Source organism: Leucoraja erinacea, chromosome 9 (genome assembly GCF_028641065.1).
Source record: "Leucoraja erinacea ecotype New England chromosome 9, Leri_hhj_1, whole genome shotgun sequence".
In the NCBI taxonomy this organism is placed as follows: domain Eukaryota; kingdom Metazoa; phylum Chordata; class Chondrichthyes; order Rajiformes; family Rajidae; genus Leucoraja; species Leucoraja erinaceus.
In genome coordinates, this window is record NC_073385.1 from 10,338,714 (window position 1) to 10,360,413 (window position 21,700).

Genomic DNA, 21,700 nt, shown 5'->3' on the forward strand with positions numbered 1-21,700 from the left:
TGACAAACCTGCCTGCCAGAATGCTGGTCCCCTTCCTGTTAAGGTGCAACCCGTCCTTTTTGTACCATTCACCCTTCCCCAAAAACAGATCCCAGTGGTCTAAGAATCTAAATCCCTGCTTCCCGCGCCAGCTCCTCAGTCTCACATTCAGATCCCCTATCTTCCTGTTCCTACCCTCACCAGCACGAGGAACTGGAAGCAAACCGGAGATAACCACCCTCGAGGTCCTGCTTTACATCTTCCGAGTTCTCTCAATTCACGCTGCAGAATACCGTTCCTCTTCTTCCCGATGTCATTTGTGCCGACATGCTCTATCACTTCCGGCTGCTCACCTTCACCCTTGAGGATGCCCTGCAATTGTTCCGTGATGTCCTGGATCCTGGCACCAGGGAGGCAAAGAGACCATCCTTGAATCCTGCCTGTTGACGCAGAAACCCTTGTCTGTACCTCACGATGGAGTCCCCGATGACCACGGCTCTGCCTGACGTCTGGCTCTTCAGTTTTGCCTCAGCGCCACACTTTGACTCATAATGACAGTGTCTCCTATCCCAACAGCTTCCAAGAGGATGAACATGTTTTCAAGAGGTACATCCCCCGGGGTCTCATGTACTCCACGCTACCTTCCCTTCCCCATCATCACCCACCTTCTCTCTTTGGGTATCTTCGGTGTAACAATCTTCCTGTAGGTCCTGTCCAGGTAACTCTTGTTTCCCAGATGATCCTGTTGCTTCTCCAGTGCATGTTTCGGGTCGAGAACCTGCACCCGGACTGATTATCCATTGTGGAGTAGGTTACAAGTATGAAACTTGTCTGTGCGTAGGGCAGGCACAAGAGACTGGAATATGGAACCTTGAGCAAAAATAAATCAATGGGTAAGGCAGCATATGTGAATGAAAAAAATATCATTTGTTGCTGTGTACAGCACAATTGGGGCAAATTATGGTACTCAGATAATTTATTTGGTACTTTGGAGGAAAGATTTAAAAATTCACTGAATCACAATTTAAAGCTCCACATTGAATAGGAAATACTTCCAGCAGAATCCTTACACCTATAAAACTCTGACCTTGGATGTGTGTGTGTATTTATTTGTTTGTGTGTTATCACATCTGCTCGAAGAAACAACGCGCTTATATATTCTGGTAGAGGTTTACCCCCTGGAGTCAAAAATAGGCTTACCTGAAATTACCTGAAAGTCGCCCAGTTGAACTCTCGACAGCTTTGGTTGAAGCATGCTCGCGCCTCGGCTCGGGTTTCCCGAGGGCACACGAGAGCTGCCGAGAGCTTTGGTCGAAGCACGCCCATCCCAGGCCCGCCCGCAGCCCGCCCAGACTGCTTTGGCCCAACATGCGCTCCTTTGGTCGACACCTCGGCTCGTGTCTCTCTCCTCCCCGCTCTCCCCCACAGCCCGGGCCTCCCCCCCCCCCCCTCTCCCCCCTCAAAGCTCGGGCCTCCCCCCCCTCTCTCTCCCCCTCAGCCTGGGCCACCCCCTCTCTCTCCCACTCTCTCTCCCTCCTCCTCCCCCCCTCTCTGCCCCTCTTCCCCCATTCTCTTCCCCACCCTCTCTCCCCCCCTCTCTCTCCCCACCTCTCCCCCCCTCTCTCTCTCCACCCCTCTCTCCCCCACCCCTCTTTCCCCTAAACCTCTCCCCCCCTCGCCCACCACCTCTCTCTCCCCCTCCCCCCCCCCCCTCCTTCCCTCCCCCCCCTCTCTCTTTTTTTCTGCTCCCCCTTTCTCTGTCTCTGCCTCCTCTCTCTCTCTGCTCTCACTCTCTATCCCCACTCCCTCTCTAGACGCGCCTGCGAGTTGGAGGCCATGCGTCAGTGGATAGGGCATGGATGGGGTAAAAAGAGAAAAAGAGCCAATGAATAATATATTAATATAATTTCAAGGGGGGTGGTTAGTGTGCTTGTGTGCGGGGGGTAGTTAGTGTGTGTGTGTGTGTGTGCGTGTGTGTGTGTGTGTGTGTGTGTGTGTGTGTGTGTGTGTGTGTGTGTGTGTGTGTGTGTGTGTGTGTGTGTGTGTGTGTGTGTGTGTGTGTGTGTGTGTGTGTGTGTGTGTGTGTGTGTGTGTGTGTGTGGGGGTGGGGGTGGGGGGGGGGGTGGGGTTGGTTAGTGTGTGTGACGCCGCAGGCCGCCCCCCCCCCCCCTCCATCCTCAACCCGGGTCCCACTTGGTCCAGTGACCATTGAAATTGAACATGCACAATAATTATACAAGAAATTGTCAAGAACCTATCCCCCAAATTGAATGATTCAGATATTTATTAAAGCTAAAACAAATGTACTTGAAAAGATACAGATTGTTCATTGTGTAAAATATATTGTTTTGTCTTTCTACTATGTATACTATATTCCAAGTATATGTGTATCTACATACACGCAAACATATAATTCAGGAGTTAGGAAGCCCCTTGACCGTAATCTCTCATTCAATAAAATCACGACTATTCTGATTATATGCTCAACTGAGCCTCAAGTAATTTTTTACCCACTTGCTTATCAAGAATCTGGCTATCTCTGCATAAAAATATTAAAGGCCTTTCTTTCCAGCACCCTGGACCATCAAAAGACTCATGATATCCCGAGAGAGATGAAAAATTGCTTCAACCCTATTTTTTTAGAGGGTGAATAGTTTCTTTTTAAAATGTTTCAAAACAAAATTAGGACACCTGATAGAATTTTCTTAATTTGATGCATAAACCAATTCTTGTTTCATAGTTGTTCAGTTGATTAATTGCTACACATTGTTTTTGTCTTCAGTTTGTCAAATTTCTTTGCTGGATATTATCATGACAAATCGACATTTGGTACTATTGACAAGCCGTGGCCTTTTTATAAGTGAAGACATGCTGTTCCAACCAGGAAAGGATTTACCGGTATGTACATTCATGCATTGGAATCCAAGTCCTCAGCATTTCTGTGAGTTATCTATAAATAATGTTTTGAAGAATACTGAAGAACTAGGCCAAGGGTTTCCTAAGACTTGTGCGAATGGATTTGCTCATTTCTAAAATCCCTGTCTCACGGTGCGAGTTGACCCACGAGGTACCCCGAGTTTAAAACAAATTTAACTCGTAAACACGTACAATTAACGTAGCGGGAACGTTGGAACTCGTGGACGCAACTTAGCGACTCGTGACGCTAATGGCTGGTTCCCGTGAAACTTGTTAACTCTTGAAAAAATTCAAACATGTTTAAAGTTTTCCACGATTAAAATATACTGCTGAAATTAAAAATTGAAACATTTAAACTCGTAAGAATGTAGTGGCCCGTGAGTTTACCTTAGTGACTCGTGAGTCTACCGTGGGCACTCTTTAACTCAGCGGGCAGGCAGCATCTCTGCAGAGAAGGAATGGGTGATGGGATGACGTTTCCAAATTTCTGCTACGTCTTTGTGTAACTCCAGCACCGTGTGTTCACTTTTTGTCAACCAGCACCTGCCCTTTCTTGAGTGACATTATTTGTATCCGTGGCAGTTGATTGTCGCTCCCTTCAGTTTCCCAGGGGGTTGGGACGGGATTGGAGTTGGGAGGGAAAGGTGGGGGTGGGGGGAAGAGGGAGGGGAGGGGGGTGGGGGGGTTGGGGGTGACTTAGTACGGGAGACAAGTGTACTGAATGTGTGGGCAGACACTTCGGTAGTGATTGCCCATAATGGACGGCTGGCTTGGTTGGCAGCGGCCCATGGTGTGGCAGAGTCGGCATGCCCGCTGACTCCCATCCCACCCCCACCGGTCCATGCTGACTTTGTCCAATGATTTCACCCAAGCATCCGCCCCAGGGACCTGCTGGCATCGCCGACGTGAAGACAATGCAAAGCTCCCGCGCTTGATGCAATGGGCGGGGAGCTGGTGAGGGGAGGGAAGGGGTCAGACACATGGCCGGGAAGCGGTGGGGGTGGGGGTGGCGACAGACAGGGCCAACAATGAGATGGAGAAAGACAGAAACACCGACATGCAAAGGAGACCTACAATAGTGCATGATCTCTCTCGCTTTATGGCGGGTGATTGTCGCCCTGCCCGCTGTTTCTGACGCTAAAGCCTTGGGATCATTGCCCTTCGTGTTGGCGTGGAGGGGGTGGGGGGTATTGTGCTGTTTAATCACCCCCTGCTATCCCAGAGATAGGGAGACACAGCAGCTTTGGAGACAGTCAGTACACCTCTCCTACACTTGTCTCCCACACTAAGATCATCCAGCAGAGAATGATCCCAACCTAACCTAAGAGCCTTGTCACCCCAGACAGATTAATGACGCCCGAGCATCCACCCCCCCCCCCCCCCCCCCAACCCTCCCTCCACCTCAACACGCCTGGGCACCAAAGCAGCTCAGGAGGCGAACCCTGAGCTCCGTCTCCCAACAATCTGATGCGCAACTGACGTGAAAGAACAGCATGGACTTCTCCGCACTCACACACGAAAAGTGTGTGTGAATAAACAAAAATAAGGAATAAAACCAAAGCCCGGCTTGAAAGGCAATTAAAAATATATTCCGCTTAGAATGAGCAGGCGCGGAGACATCCGTCCACATTCAAAGATTTCATCTCCCGTCTCCCCGCAGTGTGTAGACTGGCAGTAAATTCAATTAAAATATAGCAAACCTTCGCCTGCTGGTCTTCTAACTACATGATGCGTGATGATTGGCCAAGATAGACTGGCAATTGATTCTTAAAGGGTTTTCGGTGGATATGCAATGGAAGGCATTTAAAGACTGCATGGATGAACTACAACAATTGTTCATCCCAGTTTGGCAAAAGAATAAATCAGGGAAGGTAGTGCATCCGTGGATAACAAGGGAAATCAGGGATAGTATCAAAGCAAAAGATGAAGCATACAAATTAGCCAGAAAAAGCAGCCTACCAGAGGACTGGGAGAAATTCAGAGTCCAGCAGAGGAGGACAAAGGGCTTAATTAGGAAAGGGAAAATAGATTACGAAAGAAAACTGGCAGGGAACATTATAACTGACTGCAAAAGTTTTTATAGATATGTGAAGAGAAAAAGATTAGTTAAAACTAGTGTAGGTCCCTTGCAGTCAGAAACAGGTGAATTGATCATGGGGAACAAAAACATGGCAGACCAATTGAATAACTACTTTGGTTCTATCTTCACTAAGGAAGACATAAATAATCTGCCGGAAATAGCAGGGGACCGGGGGTCAAATGAGATGGAGGAACTGAGTGAAATCCAGGTTAGCCGGGAAGTGGTGTTAGGTAAAATGAATGGATTAAAGGCCGATAAATCCCCAGTGCCAGATAGGCTCTATCCCAGAGTACTTAAGGAAGTAGCTGCAGAAATAGTGGATGCATTAGTGATAATTTTTCAAAACTCTTTAGATTCTGGAGTAGTTCCTGAGGATTGGAGGGTAGCTAATGTAGCCCCACTTTTTAAAAAGGGAGGGAAAGAGAAACCGGGGAATTACAGGCCAGTTAGTCTAACATCGGTAGTGGGGAAACTACTAGAGTCAGTTATTAAAGATGGGATAGCAGCACATTTGGAAAGTGGTGAAATCATTGGACAAATTCAGCATGGATTTATGAAAGGTAAATCATGTCTGACGAATCTTATAGAAAATGATTTGGATGAGGGAATTGAATGCAACATCTCCAAGTTTGCAAATGACACGAAGCTGGGCGGCAGTGCTACCTGTGAGGAGGATGCTAGGAGGCTGCAAGGTGACTTGGATAGGCTGGGTGAGGGGGAAAATGCATTGCAGATACAGTATAATATGGATAAATGTGAGGTTATCCACTTTGGTGGCAAAAACAGGAAAGTAGACTATTATCTGAATGGTCGCCAATTACGAAAAGGGGAGATGCAACGAGACCTGGGTGCCATGGCACACCAGTCATTGAAAGTAGGCACACAAAAAAAGTCATTGAAAGTAGGCATGTAGGTGCAGCAGGCAGTGAAGAAAGCGAATGGTATGTTAGCATTCATAGCAAAAGGATTTGAGTATAGGAGCAGGGAGGTTCTACTGCAGTTGTACAGGGTCTTGGTGAGACCACACCTGGAGTATTGCGTACAGTTTTGGTCTCCTAATCTGAGGAAAGACATTCTTGCCATAGTGGGAGTACAGAGAAGGTTCACCAGACTGATTCCTGGGATGTCAGGACTTTCATATGAAGAAAGACTGGATAGACTTGGCTTGTACTTGCTATAATTTAGAAGATTGAGGGGGGATCTTATAGATACTTACAAAATTCTTAAAGGGTTGGACAGGCTAGATGCAGGAAGATAGTTCCCGATGTTGGGGAAGTCCAGAACAAGGTGTCACAGTTTAAGGATAAGGGGGAAATCTTTTAGGACCGAGATGAGAAAAACATTTTTCACACAGAGAGTCAAGAGAGTCAAAAGTCAAGAGTCAATTTAATTGTCATTTGGACCCCTTGAGGTCCAAACGAAATGCCGTTTCTGCAGCCATACATTACAAACAAATAGACCCCAGACACAACATAATTTACATTTTACATAAACATCCATCACATTGCTATGATGGAAGGCCAAAAAAACTTATCTCTCCACTGCACTCTCCCCCCTCTGATGTCAAAGTCAAAGTCAAAGCCCCCGGCTGGCGATGGCGATTGTCCCGCGGCCATTAAAGCCACGCCGGGTGTTGCAAGGTCGCACACTGGGTCTTGATGTTAGAACAACGACAACGGAGACCTGACAAGAAAAGGTCGGGTCTCCCGTGCAGGGAGAGATTTAAAAGTTACCCCCTTAAAAGTTATCGCAGAAATGACAAGTAAATGGCAAACGTCATACCCGTGGGAGCTCAGTTAAACTCTTGATCATACACTTGGAATCTCGTACACAACCATAAGTCTTTCACTCGGGGTACCCCGTGGGCCAGCTCGCACCGTGAGACACGGCTTTAAGTTTGTGAAATGATAACAAAAATGAGCTTTTCCACAATATAATGAATTATTCTGCCAATTCATCGTTATTCTCTGTCTACAGATGTTGCCTGACCTGCTGAATAGATCCACCAATTTCTCTTTTCATTCTAGAGCTATTATTTGTTTGTCCCTCGTGTCTGTAGGATAGTGTTAATGTGCGGGAATCGCTGGTCAGCGCGGACTTGGTTGGCCGAAGGGCTTGTTTCCGAGCTGTATTTCTAAACTAAACTAAAGTAAACTAAACCTAAATACAGGTCACTGATTCCATTAGAAACTAGACCAAGTGCGGTTGTGGGGAGGGGGCGGCATACAGCGTCACACAAACTAACTATCCCCCCCTCGCACTCACGCTAATTACCCCCCTTGATATTATATTAATGTTATTCATTTGCTCCTTTTACCCCATAACCACCCTATCTACTGACGCATAGCCCCCAACTTGCAGTCACACCTAGGGAGGGGGGGGGGGGGTTAGAGAGTGAGGGCAGAGAGAGAAGGGGCAGAGACACAGAGAGAGGGGCAAGAGGGAGAGAGGGTGGTGGCGAGGAGGAGAAGAGGGAGGGTGGGTGAGAGGGGAAATGTGGGGGTGGAGGGGAGGATAGAGAGAGGGTGAGAGTGAGAGGTGGGGAGAGGTGAGGGGAGGGGGGGAGAGGGGAGGGGAGGTGGAGAGGTGAGGGGAGGGTGGAGGGAAGGGGGGTAGGGGTGTGTGGAGGCGAGGGGGGTTTAGGGGAGGGACGGTGGGGGAGGGGATGGAGGGAGGAGTGGGAGAAAAAGAGGGGAGATAGAGAGGGAGGGGGGGAGAGGAGAGAGGGGGGAGAGGAGAGGGGGGGTAGAGGAGAGGGGGGAGAGGAGAGGGGGGAGAGGAGAGGTGGGGAGAGGAGAGGGGGGAGAGGAGAGGGAGAGGAGAGGAGAGAGGAGAGGAGGGGGGGGGAGAGAGGAGAGGGGGGAGTGAGGGGTGTGCTGAGAGAGGGGTGAGGGGAGGGGGAGAGGTGGGGAGCAGGGAGGGGGAGGGGTGGAGGGAAGGGGGTAGGGATGTGTGGAGGGAAGGGGGGTTTAGTGGGGGGGAGGGGATGGAGGGGGAGAAAAAGAGGGGAGAGAGAGAGGGGGAGTGGAGAGGAGAGGAGGGGGAGGAGGAGAGGGGGGAGAGGAGAGGGGGAGGGAGAGGGAGGGAGGAGGAGGAGAGGGGGGAGAGGAGGGGGGAGAGGAGAGGGGGGAAGAGGACAGGGGGGAGAGGAGAGGGGGAGAGGAGAGGGGGGGAGGGGGCGGGGAGGAAAGGGGGGGGAGAGGAGAGGGGGGGGGAGGAGAGGGGGGGGAGAGGAGGAGGGGGGGATAGAGGAGAGGGGGGAGAGGGGGAGAGGAGAGGGGGGGGGAGAGGGGGGAGGAAGGGGGGGGGGGGGGGGGAGAGGAGAGGGGGGGGGGAGAGAGAGTGCCTTTTTATTTCAACCCAAAGCCCCTAAACAACTATTTGCAGGCAGCGCTTTTTTTACTTTAACCATATTTTCATTTTCAAACCACATTAAGGGTACTTACTCACAGTTGTGTGGACATGTGTTCAGTGTCATTCACAGCTCAGAGAAACGTGACCCTCTGCCTTCCTCCAGCTTGCAGACTAATTGAGGCACACCACTTCCTAGTTTTATAGTCCATCCCCCCTGCCGCCAGCGGGGGCAGCAGAGAGATTGGGGAATTTTGTAAAATCATTAATATCTCTGTCATTTTTCATCGACTGGGAAAATCCTCGGCCAACATGCGGCGGAGGGGAGCTCTGAGCGAGGTGGCCAAAAATGACGGCCGTAGGTGGCGGCGTTCTCTCAGACATTGCAGCACAGATCGCCAAAGCCAGTCAAGAACAGACTTTTAGTAATATAGATGTCATTGATACTTGCTTTTTTTTTGGCAATCCCTTGAAATCATGGATGACTTGCTTAATTCTAGTTTTGTAGTGCTGAGATGACTTTGAAGCCACTGTGAGGTTTGCAGTCTCTGCCGCAGGTAATGCAGGAGTGGCTTAACAGCACGTGTGGTAATGGTTTGGGAGGTAGTCATTTATATGTATACTTCCTATGTTTCTCATTACCATTCCAAAGCTCCTTCTCCATGTTGAGCAATTGTGAGCTAGAAATTTTTTTGTTGAGGATATTATGCTTTTTCAAAGAGGCTTTGAAATTATAATTTAACACTTTTTAATGTCATAGAGACATATAGTATTACAGTGTGGAAACAGGCCCTTCAGCCCACCTCACCCACACCGGCCAACAATGTCCCAGCTACCCTAGTCCACTTGCCTGCGCTTGGTCCATAACCCTCCAGACCTGTCCTATCCATGTACCTGTCCAACTGTTTCTTAAACAATGGGATAGTCCCAGCCTTAACTATCTCCTCTGGCAGCTTGTTCCATACACCCACCGCCCTCTGTGTGAAAAAGTTACCTCTCGGTACCTATTAAATCCTTTCCACTTCACCTTAGAAACATAGAAACATAGAAATTAGGTGCAGGAGTAGGCCATTCGGCCCTTCGAGCCTGCACCGCCATTCAATATGATCATGGCTGATCATCCAACTCAGTATCCCGTACCTGCCTTCTCTCCATACCCCCTGATCCCCTTAGCCACAAGGGCCACATCTAACTCCCTCTTAAATATAGCCAATGAACTGGCCTCAACTACCCTCTGTGGCAGAGAGTTCCAGAGATTCACCACTCTCTGTGTGAAAAACCTTGAACCTATGTCCTCTGGTCCTCGATTTCCCTACTCTGGGTAAAAGAGTACCTATTCTATTCTAAGGAATCTATTCCTCTCATGATTTTGTACACCTCTATAAGATCTCCCCTCATCGTCCTACGCTCCATGGAATAGAGACCCAGTCTACTCAACCTATCCCGATAGCTCACACCCTCTAGTACTGGCAACATATTCGTAAATCTTTTCTGAACCCTTTCAAGCTTGACAATATTGTTCCTACAACATGGTGCCCAGAACGGAACACAATATTCTAAATGCACTCACCAACATCTTATACAGCTGCAACATGACCTCTCACCTTCTATACTCAATACTCTGACTGATGAAGGCCAAAGTGCCAAAAGCCTTTTTGACTACCTTATCTTCCTGCGACTCGACCTTCAAATGATACAAAGGACATTTATTATCACATACACCAATTGGTGTAGTGAAATTTGACTTGCCATGCAGCACACAAATAAAGATAAGACTCAACATTAAAGAATTTAATAATAAACATAAAAGCATCCCCCCACAATGGTTCTCACTGTGAGGGAAGACACAAAGTCCAGTCCCCATCCCCTTGTTCACCCATAGTCGGGCCTATTGAGGTCTCTGCAGTCGGCGCTATGGCGGCCCGATGTTTCAGGCCCTCTCGCCGAGTGATGGTGCTCCGGCGTCGGGAGAACCCTCTCAGCGGCTTGGGACACCTGGAACGGCCGCTTCCTTACTGGAGACCGCGGCTTCCGAAGCCAACAGGCCGCGCTGGATGGAGCTCCACTACTGCCGATCTTGGCGAAAGATCCCAGGCTCCCGATGTTAAAGTTCAGCGCCGCCGCCCGCGGCTGGCCGCTGCACGGACCCGCAGCTCCACGATGTTCACCTGTGTCTCAGCATTCCGGAGTTCCAGCGCGGCAACCCAGGCAAGGCATCGCCCGATCCGCTCCGCGATAGCGCTCCAGCGCTGCGCCTCCGCCGAAGCCTTGGTTCTGGCTGGTCCCCTCAGGAAACGCTGCTCCAGATGCTGAGGGGGTTTCGGCCCGAAACGTCACCTATTTCCTTCGCTCCATAGATGCTGCTGCACCCGCTGAGTTTCTCCAGCATTTTTGTGTACCTTCCTGGTCCCTACCTGGTCGGAGAGGCGGCTTTTCTCCGGACAATATCTTCGACAAGTCCTCGCAGCCTACCAACGGGTCTAGAGCATTTTAACACCCTCCAATTCTCTGGCACCTCTCCTATATTTCAGCCCAACTCTTAAATTTCAACCAGGGCTTCGGCAATTTCCTCTCTAGTTTCCCGCAATGTCCTCGGATATATCTGATCAGGCCCTGGAGATTTGTCTACCTTCAAAGACGACAGTACCTTCAGTACTTCCTCGACGGTAACCCTGACTGCTCTCATGACACTTCTAGAGACTGCGTCCAATTTCTTCCGTCCTACTGTCTTTCTCCTCAGTAAATACAGAGGAGAAATACGCATTGAATACCTTTCCCATGTCCTGTGGCTCTACACAGAGGTCCCACTCTCTCTCTAGTTACCTTTTTCCCCCTAATATATTTATAAAATCTTTGAGATTGTCTTTTTGCTACCTGCCAGAGCCATCTCTTGGCCCCTTTTTGCCCTTCTGATCTCCTTTTTTAGTTTGCTCCTTAGTTCCCGAAATTCCTCCAGGGATGCACTTGATGTCAGCTGTCTATACCTGTCCCATGCGTCCTTTTTATTCTGAACCAATGTCTCTATATCCCTCGTCAGCCAAGCGTCCTTACGTTTGCCAGCTTTGCCTTTCACTCTTAACGGACGTGCATATCCTGAGCTCTCTTCAGAACACTTTTAAGAACATCCCACTTGACCGATGTTCCTTTCCCCTCAAATAACCTGCTCCAGTCAACTTGAGCGAGACCTTCTCTCATACCCTCAGAGTTGGCCTTACCCCAGTTGAGCATTTTAACACGTGGACCCTCTCCGTCCTGATCCATAACTATCTTAAACCTAATTGAACTGTGGTCACTTATCCCAAAAGGCTCCTCCACCCACACTTCATTAACTTGCCCTTTCCAATTTCCCAATACTAGATCCAGCGTTGCCCTCTCACGTGTGGGGGGCCTCCACATACTGCTTAAGAAAACTCTCCTGAACACTTTTGAGGAATTGCACCCAATCTAAACCCTTCATGTTCTGATTTTCCCAGTCTATATTGGGAAAGTTGAAATCCCCTACTACAGCAACCTTATTTGACCTGCAGCTGTCTGCAATCTTCCGGCACATTTGCTCTTCTAATTCCCGTTGACTATTCGGGGGTCTGTAGCATGCCTCCAACAAGGCGACTGTTGTGTATTTAGGTGCTTGGAACAGACTTAAAATAACACTCGGACACGGGAGTTAATTAACAAGCTTCTTTATTCCAGGACGCCACCTTGAGTCTCTCCTGTGCATGCATCCTTGCACAAGACATCACATATGCTACTTATTTCACATACCTAACACTCCTCCCCCTTTAACTTGGAGGCAGGTAATACCATTTCTATTTACATACACCACACTCCTCCCCCTTTAAGTTGGAGGCAGGTAATACCATTTCTATTACATACATCGCACTGCTCCCCTTTTAACTCAATTTCACGGTATATGCTCTTTACCTAACATATCATTGCTTAATACACTTTTGCACAACTGTATTGTTACAATCATCCTACAATACATCTTCATAACTAATAATCATCTCTAAACTTAGCAATTATAATTTTCTCATTCCACCCATCTTCCTTAAACCAAATACATTACGCCTTCCTTTATGTGTTATAATTTTCCGTTCCTTTATGTGTAAATTGCGAACACTTTCTAATCACTCTGGCTCTGCCTGTATCTCTGCTTCTTCCCTTTTTAAATGTCCTAATCTAATTTGCAAATTTCTTCCGCTTCCTGATATTCTGCGTTTCATTTTCTGGTTCATGTATTTGCTTTGTTTTCCTCTTTGTAGGTGGGATCTGACCCATGGCTGCAAGTTTTCCTTTTCTAGCAGCTTCCTCTGTCGCTCAATTTCCTGGTGCTGCGTATTTATCTGCTCTTGTTGTTTAATGAGATTCTGCAATGCATAACGGTTTGTCCATTGCTCAGTGAAGGAGGCTCCATGCTGGACTATAGTGAAGTGTCCTAATCGCAATCGGTCCTGCATACTTTTGTCTCTAACGACAAGCCTCTCTTCTTTAGAGTTTTCTATTAGCAGCTTTTTACTCATTGTCACACATTTATTTAACCATTCTTTATATCGTTTAAGCCTTTTCTGTTGTTCATGTATTTGTCTTCTTAAGTCACATCTCTGGTTCTTCATCAAGAAGTAAGATCTATATTGTCTTTGCAATACAACAGTGGCTTTGATTCGTGCTCTGTATAGTTTTCTTGCTTTATAAGCACGGTAGTGAGACTGCACTACAAGTTGTATAATTCAGTTGGAGAAAGTCTTTCCTATATCGTTTAAGCCTTTTGTATTGGTTAAGCCTTTTCTGTTGTGCATCTATTTGTCTTAAGTCTTTCCGATACCAATTCATACAGAGTACTGACTGACTTTTTACAGTAGCTCTCTTTTGCTTAACCCACTGCCTATACACCATACCCTTGTAGGCATCCTGAATGCTAATGGTTGCACAACCTCATTGACTGATAGTGTACCAACTGGGAATGCCCAATTTTGCATGCTTTGTACCATCTCTGGATCGAAATGACTGCTTATTGCATAGCTCTGTAGCGTACCCTTGATCGGTACCCACGGAATGAAGCTTGCAGAGTGACTACAGCCACCTGTTGCATCACAAAATGTGTTTTTGTAATGCACATCATTAAGAGTGACAATATGGTGTGCTGCCTTGATTTTCTCAACCAATTCTCTGGCTTTAATCCCGCGGTAGAAGGGCTGAATACAAACCACCGCTTTTCTCAAACTATTATAAAGTCTCACGTGGACATCTCTTATCTGGCAAGCTCTGTATCGTTGCTGTACCGCAAAGGCAGACCAGCGTAGTTTCTTGAAATACTGACGTTGTTTATGCATCTGATAATAAGTCTGTATGACCTTGGCAGATTTGTGCATGCACTGCAATTGCTTTCGAACAACAATTCCTCGATAGGCAGCCTGAAGCAGGGCAACGCTGCTGCGTACCTTCATGTACGTTTTGCGATCATTTTCCATTTGAAGGTGTGCCCTATAATGGTTTGTACTAGTATAGTTGCCAATCTCTTTGCCCTGTATGGACGGTATACTCTGTGCATTCTAAATGCTGCTTGTATTACCGTTGCTGCCTTCTGTTTGTTCTGGATCTCTCTCCGTACCTTCATACCCCTGTATAGAAACATAGAAACATAGAAAATAGGTGCAGGAGTAGGCCATTCGGCCATTCGAGCCTGCACCGCCATTCAATATGATCATGGCTGATCATCCAACTCAGTATCCCGTACCTGCCTTCTCTCCATACCCCCTGATCCCTCTACCCACAAGGGCCACATCTAACTCCCTCTTAAATATAGCCAATGAACTGGCCTCTACTACCTTCTGTGGCAGAGCGTTCCAGAGATTCACCACTCTCTGCGTGAAAAATGGTTTTCTCATCTCGGTCCTAAAGGATTTCCCCTCTATCCTTAAGCTGTGACCGCTTGTTCTGGACTTCCCCAACATCGGGAACAATCTTCCTGCATCTAGCCTGTCCAATTTTAACGTGGGGTTACATTCGCTACCCTCCAATCCTCAGGAACTACTCCAGAATCTAAAGAGTTTTGTAAAATTATCACTAATGCATCCACTATTTCTGGTTACTTCCTTAAGTACTCTGGGATGCAGCCTATCTGGCCCTGGGGATTTATCGGCCTTTAATCCATTCAATTTACCTAACCACTTCCCGGCTAACCTGGATTTCACTCAGTTCCTCCATCTCATTTGACCCCCATCCCCTGCCATTTCCGGCAGATTATTTATGTCTTCCTTGGTGAAGACGGAACCAAAGTAGTTATTCAATTGGTCCGCCATGTCCTTGTTCCCCATGATCAATTCACCTGTTTCTGACTGCAAGGGACCTACATTTGTTTTTACTAATCTCTTTCTCTTCACATATCTATAAAAACATTTGCAGTCAGTTTTTATGTTCCCTGCCAGTATTCTTTCATAATCTATTTTCCCTTTCCTAATTAAGCCCTTTGTTCTACGCTGCTGATCTCTGAATTTCTCCCAGTCCTCTGTTAGGCTGCTTTTTCTGGCTAATTTGTACGCTTCATCTTTTGCTTTGATACTATCCCTGATTTCCCTTGTTATCCACGGATGTACTACCATCCCTGATTTATTCTTTTGCCAAACTGGGATGATCAATTGTTGTAGTTCATCCATGCAGTCTTTAAATGCCTTCCATTGCATATCCACCGTCAACCCTTTAAGAATTAATTGCCAGTCAATGTTGGCCAATTCACGTCTCATACCCTCAAAGTTACCTTTCTTTAAGTTCAGAACCATTGTTTCTGAATTAACAATGTTACACTCCATCCTAATGAAGAACTCAACCATATTATGGTCGCTCTTGCACAAGGGGCCACGCACAACAAGACTGCTAACTAACCCTTCCTCATTACTCAGTACCCAGTCTAGAATATCCTGCTCTCTTGTTGGTTCCTCTACATGTTGGTTTAGAAAACTATCCTGCATACATTCCAAGAAATCCTCTTCCTCAGCACCCCTGCCAATTTGATTCACCCAATCTATATGTAGATTGAAGTCACCCATTATAACTGTTTTACCTTTGTTGCACGCATTTCTAATTTCCTGTTTGATGCCATCCCCAACTTCACTACTACTGTTAGGTGGCCTGTACACAACACCCACTAGCGTTTTCTGCCCCTTAGTGTTTTGCAGCTCTACCCATATCGATTCCACATCCTCCAAGCTAATGTCCTTCCTTTCCATTGCGTTAATCTCCTCTCTAACCAGCAACGCTACCCCACCTCCTTTTCCTTTCTGTCTATCCCTCCTGAATATTGAATATCCCTGGATGTTCAGCTCCCAGCCTTGGTCATCCTGGAGCCATGTCTCCGTGATCCCAACTATATCATAATCATTAATAGCTATCTGCACATTCAACTCATCCACCTTATTACGAATGCTCCTTGCATTGAGACACAAAGCCTTCAGGCTTGTTTTTACAACACTCTTACCCCTTACACAATTATGTTGAAAAGTGGCCCTTTTTGATTTTTGCCCTGGATTTGTCTGCCTGCCACTTTTACTTTTCACCTTGCTACCTATTGCTTCTACCCCCATTTTACACCCCTCTGTCTCTCTGCTCACACATTTAAGAACCCCACCACCTCTTATTCTCTGTTTATTATTGTTTTCTTCTTTCCCCCCTACATGTTGGGTCTGAGTGCTTACTTTCTCTGCCTCCTGCCTCACACACTGTCCACTAGCTTTCTCTATTTGAGTCCCTCCCCCCAACCGTTCTAGTTTAAGGTCTCCGCAGTAGCCTTTGCAAATCTCCCCGCCAGGATATTGGTCCCCTCAGGAATGCAGCTTGAATAGTTAGTGTTGCCCTCTGGATGGCAATGTCCCTTTGCATTTGACTTCTGTTACTTTGCATTTGAATTTTGTCCCTTTGCACTTGACCTTTGTCCTTTTTCACTTGACCTTTGTCCTTTTGCACTTGACCTTTGTCCCTATGCACTTGACTTTTGTCACTTTGCACTTGCCGTTTGTCCTTTGAGGGAATCCCTGCCCTCTTTAGTTCAGACTCCTTGCCTCTGGATGACCTTGGAGGTTTTGACGAGAAATTAGCCATTAATGCCTCCTAACACCCCTCGTACGTTTAATCCGTGGGCTTTGCTGGCCGCAGTAACGTACGTAAGGTGTGATAACCCTCTCTTCCTAAACCTAATATGAACCATGCTCTCAGCAGTGATATCATTGGAAATGAACGAAGCCTCCAAGACTTCAGTCCATTTCTCAAAATTACACCCAGCATCTAACTGGGGCAATTTTCTTACGATTTGAAAAGCCATGCTACCTGTTGCTATTCAGGTGCACTATATTCTGTTCTCTCACTGTGTTTTTTTCCTTGGACTTAATAATTTTACATTCTAAGAAATTATCCAGCTCACTGACTATTACTAATTCTTATAATAATAGATTTATACTAATAACCAACATTTCAGTTTAATAGCCAACTAGAACCTTTTAAACCATATTCCTGCTATGCACACAGATTTACTATTAATAACAGTGACCAATGCATAACATTCAAACAGTCCCGCTTTTATTGTGAAGGAATTCGCTGGTCCAGCTTGTCGGCCTATGGACTCCGGCGCCTCCTCGACCTCTCAGGCTGTCCCCACCGTTACTTTTCAAGGTTCCAGAGGATTCTCTAGAGATTCTCCCGAGGATACCAGAGCTTCTCTAGTATCTTTGGTTACCGTTGCTGCTGGCCACTCCGGACCTCCGCTGCTGCTGCTGCTGGCTCGCTGACTTGACTGCCAAGTCTACTGCTGCTCCGCCGATTTGCCTGCCCGCTGGCTCCACAGCCGTCCCGGGTGCTACTGAACCCGCTGCTCGGCTTGTCGCTGGCTCCCGTGGACACCCTGCGGAAGGCGAGTCACTGGCTCACAGCCTGGCTGCTGCTCCGCCCGTTTCTGCTGCTGGTCCCCGCTGCTCCACGCGTCGGGACTGTGCACCGCTGGCGGGAGCTGGCTTAGCGCCGTGTCCAGCTTCTCTCGCGCTGACCCGCTTCTATCTCGGCTGGCTTTCTCTAGCGACCGGGCTTTCTCCGCTCTCGCCCATCTCTCGCGCGACTGGGCTTTCTCCGCTTTCTCCCCCAACCGGGCTGATTCTGCTCCCGGCCGAGCTGAAGACTCGGCTTTCGTCGGTGGCTTCTCCGGACCTATCCGTGGCCTACACAGTACTAGGCCCTCACCCGACGCCTGTGGCTGCTACTGGGGCTGGCCGTGGGCTAAATGGTCCTCATTCGTCGGTGGCGTCTCCAGACCTGTCCTGTTTTCCAGGCGGCTGTGGGCTGCACAGCCCTGGAAAATGTTCCAGGTAAGTTAACACTGTCGCTCTTAGCTTCCAGCTGTGCTCGGTGACCGTTACTGCCCCGCTTGTCTTCCCTGCGCTCTTGCTTCCCGTTCCGACCTTTTTATTCTTTGGCGCCAATTCAAAACCATTTGGCGCCATATCTTTTTTGCTTGGTGCTGTTCCACTTTGTCTCCAAATACAACCTCTTTTTACTTTTTTTCTTTCTTGGCGGTCCTTCTTTTCTTTTTTTTTCTTTTATCCTCGTCGCCAATTGTTGTGTATTTGGGTGCTTGGAACAGACGTAAAATAACACTCGGACACGGGAGTTAATTAACAAGCTTCTTTATTCCAGGACGCCACCTTGAGTCTCCCCTGCGCATGCGTCCTTGCACAAGACATCACATATGCTAATTATATCACATACCTAACACTCCTCCCCCTTTAACTTGGAGGCAGGTAATACCATTTCTATTTACATACACCACAGTGATCATCCCTTTCTTGTTCCTCAGCTCCACCCATATAGCCTCACTAGACGAACCGTCCGCAATGTCACCTCTGAACACAGCCGGGCCATCCTCCTTAACCACAATGCAATCCCCCTTCTCTTTTTTCCTCTCCCCTGTCTCTTCTGAAGCTCCTGTACCTCGGAACATTGAGCTGCCAGCCCTGCCCCTCCTCCCTTAACCAGGTCATGACTACAACTTTCCCAGTCGTTTGTACCTATCCACGCCCTAAGCTCATCTGCCTTACCCGTCAAGCCCCTTGCATTAAAATGCGTGCAGTTTAAACCAACCCTCCTTTCTAGTTCTCTGGCTTTTTGCCTATCCTGTCCATTAACCTTTCCCACACCACCCTCCTTAACAACTTCTAGCCTCTCCTGTGCCTCTGTCCTGCACGAGATTCCACCCCCCTGCCAATCTTGTTTAAACCTTCCCATGTTGCATTAGCAAACTTTCCCGCTCGGATGTTGGTCCCCCTCCAATTTAGGTGCAACCCGTACCCTTGTCTACCTAGTAATCTCTTGATATGGAGTTTGAAAGATTTTGTGTTTCCTCAGGCTGGTCTCAGCCATTTGAATGATGTTGCCTTCAAATAGGAACAACAGAGTATAGTTAAGGCCTCAATGATAAGGATACTTGCAGAGTATGGTTCTTACACTGATTCCACTTAAGCTGCCACTGGGTTTGAAGCTTATTCAGAAACTGTATGGCAGTATTTCTCCAGTATTTTTCAGATGCTTACTGTTTGTGATCCATGAATCAAAAATGCACTGGTACAAGACCTCCTCTGTGATTGTATACTCATTTGATTTCTAACCCTTTTCAATTTTGTTGAACGACCATTGACTTGACATGATTATTCTGTTTCCCATTGCACAGATGCTGTTTGACCCACTGAGCATTTCCAGAATTCTGTTTTTAATTTCCTTCTTTTGTTCTTTTGTCCTTTCTACCCTGTTCTATCCTATACTCTTCTAGATACTCTATTCTTGAAGATTCAGTATTCTGAGCATTCCATATATCTATATACCTTATTAAAAATTGATATATTGGCTGTCTAAACATTTTATATTTTCTGAAATATGTTAATACGGTATAAATGTCTGGACCCACTCATTTTGTAAACTGCTTGTTAATCAAGATTTTGCAATTATCGCAGGATAAGATCTAAAATTCTATACTGTTTCTCCTAGCGTGGAAGACAGCTTACTTTTTTTAGAAGTTTTGCTATTTCTGAGGTAAGGGAACATTTTTCATTGGATCTTGTAATTGGGAATAAAAAGTTTTTTTGCCTTAATTTATAGTAAATTGTACGTTTCTTGTGTTGTTTTGAAGCATGATTGGTGTATGTTCACTGCCCTGCTTCCTTTTATGCCTAAGGTTTAACAAAAATACTAGGATGTTAACAGGTTAGGAATGTTTGAATTATAATGAGAAGCTGGGGTTTTTTTTTCCCCTGGTTGGTAAGATGTTGAAGGGTAAACTTAATAGAGTTTTATGAAATCACAGGGCATAGATCAAGTGAACAGCCCGTCTTTACCACAAGATAGGTAAGCATAAAACTAGTCAAAAACCTTTCAAAAAAAAGCCTCTGCTACTCTGAAGGAACAACAAGGAATTTGACACCAAATAGGCTCAGGACCCTTTACCATCAGCTTTGGCCTCTTTCTACCATGTCAAATTTGGATCCAATTTGCCAACATCTTTTTATTCTCACGAGCTTTAATGTTTTGAACGTCTCCCATTGGGGACTGGTCACAGGCCTTACTAAGGACCATGTAGACTACATCAGACACACAGGCACTCATTTGGTAGCCGTTCCATTGGGTGAACCCCAAGATTACACATAATCACATTTCTTTTATCTAGTAATGTTCTTAGTTTCAATAGGAATGTATCAAAGCATTCTTCCTACTTCTGATTGTTAGAAGAAAATGGAACTTTCAATTGTTTCATTTCTAGCTGAGTTATAATATGCATGTAAGGCAACTAATACATTCTTTTGAGATCAAATTTGAGGTGAGACACAAAAGTCTGCAGATGCTGGAATCTTCAATGAAAAAAATACAAAATGCTGGAGGAACTCAGCAGGCTAGGGACACGTCTGTCTATTAGTCTGAAGAAGGAATCTGACCCAAAAGATTGTTATCCAATTGCTTCCACAAATATAACCTTACCTGCTGAGTTCTTCGAGCACTGTTTTTTACTCTCATTTGAGGTTTTCATTGTTATTGTATCATTTTCTGGCTTTGTGGCCACTGGGAAACGACAGTCTTCCCTCTAATCAGATCTGGTTTATAAAGCTGTCTCTTGATTGTACAATTATTTGTCCATTGTGTAGTATCTCACTTGAATTGTACACATTACTCTTTCATTACAAGCCCCAATATTATTATAATGGCACGTGCATACATTTCATGATTTCAAAAGCGAATACTTCTAATACCATGCATCAGGATCACCAGTAAATAAGCGAGTTCAGTATTCCGATTAAACGTAAGGAATCATGGGTTTTGTCAAAGGTCATTCGAGGAAAAAAAAAGCGAACTCTGCCCTGCATAAAAACTGTTTATAAATTGTTAACTATTTTACCAATGAATTAATCTAGAATTCTGTCAACTCAATAGCTTCCTTTCCCAGTTCTAGTTCAGTTCATTAATTTGCAATTATGAGATATTCAAAAAGTTAAAGAATTTATTATTTTCATTTAATATTTAATGTGTTTGCTACTGGAATAAGAAAATATCACTTGTGTTTGAAACATTTTCTTAAATTTATTCACAATTTATGTGTAAAAATATATTTAATCTGAGGCAGGCAGCAACTGTATCAGTGTGATGTGGGGTGATGCTTTGCCAACAGGCGGTGTGACTGTACCGTTAAGGCAGGGATCTGCAACCAGGCCCACGGGCCAGATCCGGCCCGTAACCTGAAATCATCCGGCCCGCAGGCGCATTTCATTTGTGACTAGAATGTTATTCTTGCCTTCAGTGGGACTTAGCCCAGAGTTATCCCTGTGCTCGGGCAAGTGTTTCAACTATTTGTTTATTTTCAGCTGTTTTAAAAAAAAAACACAAAGCGACCTGAATTGTCACCGCACTTACTGCCGATCTCCTATATACTGCCATTGATAAAGTTACATTACTATACCGCAAGGAGTGAACAAATCCAAATATTTCACAGAAAACTGTAAAAGTTTGTTTACCGAAGTTCTTACCAGGCCCACCAATCACTGCAATGAGAGTATAACTGTTATACCAGTATCTCAAAATAACTGCTATGTTCAGTAGACAATATTATGTCAATATTATGTCAGCAGTTGGTCTGAGACACTGGTATAACAGTTATACACTCCGAAGCATAAAGCAATAAAACACCGAAGCATAAAGCAATAAAACCAACAAAATCATCATAGTTTTGTACAAATGAATCATAAATACACCTAGTTAATAGTTTTGAAAGCAGTATTTTCTTACCTCGACAAAGCAAAACTGGAAAATACAGATGAAACACAGGTCTATATACATGCAGCAGCTCAACTGGCGAGAATG

At 46.1% G+C, this 21,700-nt stretch overlaps 1 protein-coding gene across 1 annotated transcript in view; it reads left to right on the forward strand.

The window, feature by feature from the left end:
- LOC129700582 (cation channel sperm-associated auxiliary subunit beta-like) overlaps nucleotides 1–21,700 on the forward strand; it is a 127,296-nt gene that overhangs the window by 79,364 nt on the left and 26,232 nt on the right. The window contains exons 9-10 of the mRNA XM_055641199.1: nucleotides 2,762–2,877; nucleotides 19,343–19,387. Of these exons, the coding sequence (XP_055497174.1) occupies nucleotides 2,762–2,877; nucleotides 19,343–19,387 (161 nt within the window). The remainder of the gene's footprint in view (nucleotides 1–2,761; nucleotides 2,878–19,342; nucleotides 19,388–21,700) is intronic.